The 5,994-nt window shown below is 44.0% G+C and overlaps 2 protein-coding genes across 2 annotated transcripts; one reads left to right on the plus strand and one right to left on the minus strand.

Moving 5' to 3' along the window:
* The first annotated feature begins 894 nt into the window (after positions 1-894).
* Positions 895-1,532, plus strand: LOC108085253 (barrier-to-autointegration factor-like). The gene is made up of 2 exons (XM_017181804.3): positions 895-1,091; positions 1,272-1,532. Exons 1-2 carry the CDS (start codon positions 960-962, stop codon positions 1,416-1,418), a joined length of 279 nt encoding a protein of 92 aa, XP_017037293.1. The 5' UTR covers positions 895-959; the 3' UTR covers positions 1,419-1,532.
* Positions 1,533-4,724: 3,192 nt separating this feature from the next.
* Positions 4,725-5,729, minus strand: LOC108085243 (glutamic acid-rich protein-like). Its single transcript, XM_017181793.3, has 2 exons — positions 5,614-5,729; positions 4,725-5,420 (listed from the first exon to the last, which is right to left on the minus strand). Exon 2 carries the CDS (start codon positions 5,411-5,413, stop codon positions 4,907-4,909), a length of 507 nt encoding a protein of 168 aa, XP_017037282.1. The 5' UTR covers positions 5,414-5,420; positions 5,614-5,729; the 3' UTR covers positions 4,725-4,906.
* Between the last annotated feature and the right edge of the window lie 265 nt (positions 5,730-5,994).

A 5,994-nucleotide genomic window follows, 5' to 3' on the forward strand; every position in this document is an offset into this window, starting at 1 on the left:
GGATTTTGTAGCCAAAGCCCCACTGTGCCCAGTAAGCTGCCAATGGCCAATGGTCCATGGGCGCCACTCGAGCGTCTGCCTGCGATATTATTAATGTGCTTGTTAGCATTGGCCGCCGTAACTGCTGTCCGAGTGCCATGAATTATGTGCTCTTTTTGCGCCCGTTGCCATCACAATTAACCGTAAGTGATGAGGCGGAGTCGCAGACAGGACACCATATTCCTTGACCCCAAGGATATTGTAATAATCCCCCGATTGTTTGAGTTGAAATCGAAGCTCTTATTTCTCACAAAAAATATTTACCCTTGCAAAAGTCTACTATTTATTTATCTGGAAAAACTCCATTTGCAGTTTGGCTTTAGGATTTTATCTTTCTGACAATGATCGGTACGAATCGGATGAGGGCACAGGTGATGGCGAAGGTCAACAGAGTGTTCCGGACTTGCTTCTGTGCGCGGTTCTTCTCGTCCTCGATGGGTATCGGGCGATTCATGTTGATCCTGTTACAGATGCGAATTTTACAAAATTTTTGGATAAATTTCCAAAGCCCTGGCTTACGTTTAAAAGTAATTTGGTGCTTGTGGAATTTTTACTTGAAAAATGAAATGGAAATGAAAAGGTTACTGCCTCCTACAAAAAATTTACTGAAGTATTTTAAGCCTCCTTTGGATAATTTTTTTCTAGTCAGCTGTTGATGCTGATCATACCCCTCAAAGAGCTATTTAAATAAAAATTAAAATCTAAAATGTTATAGAATTATTTTTGGTTTTTAAAATATACGCAATATATCGATAATATCGTACGATAGGATAGGATTATTAGGAATTTAGTGTGACCAAATTCTCGCTCTGTCTACAAAGCTTTTTTGGCTTCCGGCTGGATAAATCTACTGGCACACTTTTCTCGGCGATTCGTCAAACTTTATCTGTCTGAACTCGAATAATAAAACAAATATAACAATGACTATTACTTCTACTTCTATGAAACACAATAATTTTGTGAACGAGCCGATGGGCGACAAGGAGGTGACCGAATTGGCAGGCATCAGCGAGATGCTGGGAGAACGCCTTAACGAAGCGGGCTACGACAAGGTAATACAAATCTAACCATGGGGTTATAATTTTAGTAGCTTGTACTTTTGCAATGCAGGGAAGGGGGTCTTGTTCAGCATTAGCAGCCGAGTCAATCTAGCCTTTCCAAACTGCATTATTAGCTTTTTGTTTGCCTTCTTGATTATAATAATCTCCCCTAAATTATATCTTTCTGTGTAGGCCTACGTCTTGCTGGGACGTTTCCTGGTGCTGAAGAAAGACAAGGAGCTATTTAAAAACTGGATGAAGGAGGTCTGCCAGGCCACCACCAAGCAGGCCCACGACTGTCACAAGTGCCTCAGCGATTGGTGCGAGGGATTCCTATAAGTGGAAGCGCGCACGTGGTCGTCGTAATAATTTATAACAAAAAATATACACAATTCACTTATACAAATGGTTTAGAAGAAACTATCAAAATATTATATTTTAACCAAACATAAACAGCAACTTGTTTCTCTTTTTTGGTTAAATTATTCGCTTATAATTTCATGATATTTTCGCTGCCATTTTGCTGCAATTGAATTTTTTCTTTTTTGCCGTAGATAAAAGTCCCGGATAGTTGGCCATTGTTCGGAGAAATCCAATTAGTGCTGGCGGAGGAGGGATACCCAGACCAAGCCCCGCGGGATAATAAGCAGCTTAAGCTGCGGCTCCGAACTCCGAGCAGTCCACAGTCTGGACTCCGGACGGCAGCGTATAAAGAAGTGTAAGGAGAAAACTTGTTAACGCCAAAATCGAAGCCGGAGGAGACGGGCAAGGGAGCTGCAGGAGCTACAGGAGCAGAAGCAGCTCGAGCCAAGCGCCGAGCATTATACAGATTGAATTGAGACGTTGGGCGATGGAGAGCGATGGAGATTTCCCTCAGGTATCGCAGGAGCAGGAGCCAGACAGCAGACAAGTGTGGCTGGATATTGGAGCTGGGACAAGGAAACACGAAGCTGGGCACTGGAAACCGGGAAACCTGGTAGCTGGTAGCTGGAAGCCCACTCCAGGAGCCCCCCCTGGCATTGTGTAAGCCAAAAATGGCAGCTCCTCGATATGATAATGATACAATTTCGATGAAGCTTAACAAGGATTAGGCAAGGAGACGAAGGATGCCCCGTGTAGCGTCCGTGATGGTGGTGGTGGGAGCGATGAACGATGATGGCAACTAATTGGCAATGGGTTCCATCTGCCGTCCTCTCTATCTTGCTAGCATTGCCCACTAACCAAGTGGCCATCAACCATAATGCCACACTGAAGGAAACAAATTGTTGCTAAAAACCTAAATAAATTATTAAAATATTTTTTAAGCTATATTTTAAAGATGTTTCCAGCTGTAGAGCTTCATGAAACCTGCTGAAATTTTTTTTATACTATTTATAATTTCAGATATCCCCCTCTTAGCTGGTAGTTACTCCCAGTGCAGCCTCTCCCGGGGTCCAGAAGATGCAAGTGACAATTTATTAATAAACAGCAGCAGTAGCAAACCGAAGGAGTAGCAGCAACAAGGACCCAGCTGAGGGGTAAAGGAGCGTCTGTCAATTACCAGTCGGGGCTATAAATTGCATGTCAGTGTTGCTGGATAGCGAGAACCCGGTCCCACAACCCATGCCTCCCTCCCCTGCCAATAGCTGGCGAAGAATCGAATGGAAGGGAGTGGCGCTGCGTTTAATGGGCCCGATAAATTCTACAGGCTGTCAAGGGGCCTTGCAGATTGCCCAGGGGGAAGGAGTAGAGCACTCCCAGCTCCAGCCGAATCTCAGCGAGAGAATTACGTAGCCATTGATCCGTCATCAATCTGTGGGCTCCACATTTAATTTCCAAGAAAAGAAGAGAAATGAACACGTATTTAATTTTTTTAAAATTTATAAACAATTCATATTCCCCTAAAGAGCTCAGTAATCGTATTTGATTGCTTTGAGGTAGAAGCCTTTTCCGCAGAGGAATCCCCCCGGGAGGAGGAGGAGGAGCAGTGTGACCAGGCCACTCAATGCGGCTGCCAGCGTGGCCAGCTAAGCTGCGAGGACAAACACAATCAAAGCCCAAGCGCCGAATGCGAAATCAAATTAAGCAAAGTGCGCAAACATTGATAAGGCAACGGCCACCCGGGCAGATTGAGGACGGGATCCATGGCCGGATTCCGGAATGCAGCTCCAGAGCCCGGGAAATGCTTTGCTCCGAACGGAGCCACAACCGCAACCGACGAGAAGGAGGAGCAGCGAGGTTCTTTGGGTTGTCAACTGTAAAGTAGGGTAGATTACATTGCTCTGAATGATGCCGAAGATGCCGGAAAATTCCGACCCACAGAAGCGGGTAAGCATCGACCCTTGAGATTCCCCTCAAATTTAAAAATAGGAAAGAGTTTCTTTCCGACTTAATTAACATTCAAGAAATAACTAACACAAAACGACAGACTATAAATGCTGCCTTCTTTGGATTCGGCTTCATACTTTACAAAGAGATTAGTGGCAGATCCAGCTTCTGGAAATTAAGGAGCTCCCTATCAGATCAGATCAGATATACTCCCAGTGGAAATTCGGAATAGTGCAGGTCATGGCGCCAGACCCAAGGAAAAATCAACAGTGAAAGGAAACAGTGGATGGAGGAAGCGGTAGCAGGGACCAGGATGAGCAGGAGGAAGTCCAAAGAATGGCAAGACATTGCCTTTTCGCATAGACAAAACCAAAGGACAACGCACAGCCAACTGCAATGGAGAAGAGACAAGGGGTTATAGCCCTCGCCAAATACCCTGCAATCAGCCTTGAATTTAAAAGTTTAAACTAATCTTGTTTAAAATAAGATACAAAAAGATATAAATACCTAGAAATGGCAGCTTAAGTTACGTATTATTTAAAATAAATACAATTTAAACCAAGTATAAAAAAATATATAAATACCCAGGAAAACCATTGGAAAACCCACTTGAGGGCATTGGCCAAGCGACCTGAAAAATTAAGCCCGGACCCGGACTTGCACTGGCCCAGTAACTCGAGTAATTGGTAGCACTCTGCCCCGCATTCCATCTCCCCCTGCTCCGGCTCCTCCTCCGCCTCCTCCTTCTCCTCCTGACAGCCCGTCGTCATTGCCATTGCTCATCTTCAGCGCTGTGTGGCCCGCAAATGTGTCTTTGTCAGTGCGTCAGTGGAGCGTGCCGCGTTGCAGTGCCAAGCCAGCATGGAGGGAGGCCAGGCCTCCACTCCTCTGCCCTCCTCTGTGGGCTGTACGCAAATGCTTTGGCATATCAAAAGTGAAACTTTGACATATAATTTCTCGCATGGATTTTCACTTTGACGGCATAAACGACGACAATGGCACATGCCTTTTGTGGCTGCTGCGAGAGACACGGATGGATACGGAGACGGAGATGGAGCTGAGCTGAGCCAGCAGAGACGAAGGCGGAGACGGATCCGGCCTTTGAGCCGAGGTGAACGAACATGTCGTAAGACTTTCCTGGCAGCGCCATCAACGGCATCATCAATTCAAACGCCTGTGAGAGCTGCTGCCTTCCCGGTGTCATTGCGGAATTGATGGGCCACCAGCCAGCCAGGTGGCAATCTCTGTGGGGAATATATACCATATATGTATACACAGAGAAGGGTTATTCGGATCCAAAATTAAACTAAATATATAAAGAAATAATTCAATTGGCACTTTTTTATATAAAGTTTAAAGTGGGGTTAATTTATTGATAAAAATTTGTTAATGAAAGTGTGTCAAGTATTTTTTGCAAGTGTTTGTGTGGCTGATATGAAGACTGTAGATTCCTTGATTAATTTGGATTACATATATCAAGCCTCCTTGGTCTTATTTGATTTTGAAATGAAATCGAAGCTTTAGTCCAGCTCATCCAGATCCGTCTCGTACTTCTCTCCGTCAATACATTCTGGCTGATTATCCTCCTTCTCATCAGGCTCCTCCTCATCATACTCCTCTAGCTCAGCAAGATCCTCCTGGTCAGCCGGCTCTTCCAGATTAGCCTCCTCTTCCTGATCAGCCTCTTCTTTTTCAGCAGTTTCTTCTTCGGCCTTTTCTGGCCCAGCCTCTTCTTTCTCGTCTTCTTCTTTCTCCGCCTCTTCTAGCTTGGCCTCCTCTTTCGTGGCCAGCTCCAGCTCGATCTTCTCCCGCTTGGCCTTCTCGCGTGCGGCCCTCTCCTGCATCATCTTGCTCTGAGCCAAGTTACTGGCATTGATCTCGTTCATTTCGGATAAAACCCTTTTCTTGGAATTATCGGGCGAGCTGAAGGTCTTGCGACCCTCGGGCTCATCGACACCATTGCAGGCATTCTCCTTTTCAGGGGAGGAATGATTAGACAAAGTTCCCTTGTTCTGACGATTGGCCATATTGTCGCTGGGAGAAGTTGGGAAGAACGAAAGTAATATAAGAATCTGAATTAGAAGGGAATTCTTGGAAACTGCAGACACAAATGGAAGTTTTATTCCTTTTTTTAAATTGTAAAATACAGCAGGAGTTACCCCGCTGTGCTCATCGCATTCACTACTTCACATATTTAACACTTTTATGATTTTATTATATTTCTCACCTTTTTTTAATTTTTTTTCTTTCACACACGTGTCGTTCGTTTCGCAAGAGACGAGTTAAGAGGTCGATAAGTCAAAAGCGATAGCGGAAGTCAACCTTAGGCACAGAGTTGCATTGAGCAAGGGTTGCATTTAAAACGTTTACACTATGCAACTATCGCTTAAAAATTCAGAATTGCTAAACATAAGTTGGTATTATGAGCACTAGGGGATTGGCCTTTAAAATACCAACTTCTTTGTTTAAATTTTTTTGTTATTGGAATACTATATATAAAATATATATATTTACTTAATACATTTTAATGAAAACGTTATATATGATATCGGTAAAAACCATAATAAAGTAAAGCACAAAGATTTTCAAATGGTTTTTCAGCATTGTT

This window comes from Drosophila kikkawai, chromosome X (assembly GCF_030179895.1).
Source record: "Drosophila kikkawai strain 14028-0561.14 chromosome X, DkikHiC1v2, whole genome shotgun sequence".
NCBI classification, from domain to species: domain Eukaryota; kingdom Metazoa; phylum Arthropoda; class Insecta; order Diptera; family Drosophilidae; genus Drosophila; species Drosophila kikkawai.

Bases quoted from the DNA above. Each gene is read 5' to 3' on its own strand.
- LOC108085253 (XM_017181804.3), top strand. From the start codon at position 960: ATGACTATTACTTCTACTTCTATGAAACACAATAATTTTGTGAACGAG. The intron at 1,092-1,271 runs GTAATACAAATC...CTTTCTGTGTAG, and splicing joins ACGAAGCGGGCTACGACAAG to GCCTACGTCTTGCTGGGACG.
- LOC108085243 (XM_017181793.3), bottom strand. From the start codon at position 5,413: ATGGCCAATCGTCAGAACAAGGGAACTTTGTCTAATCATTCCTCCCCT.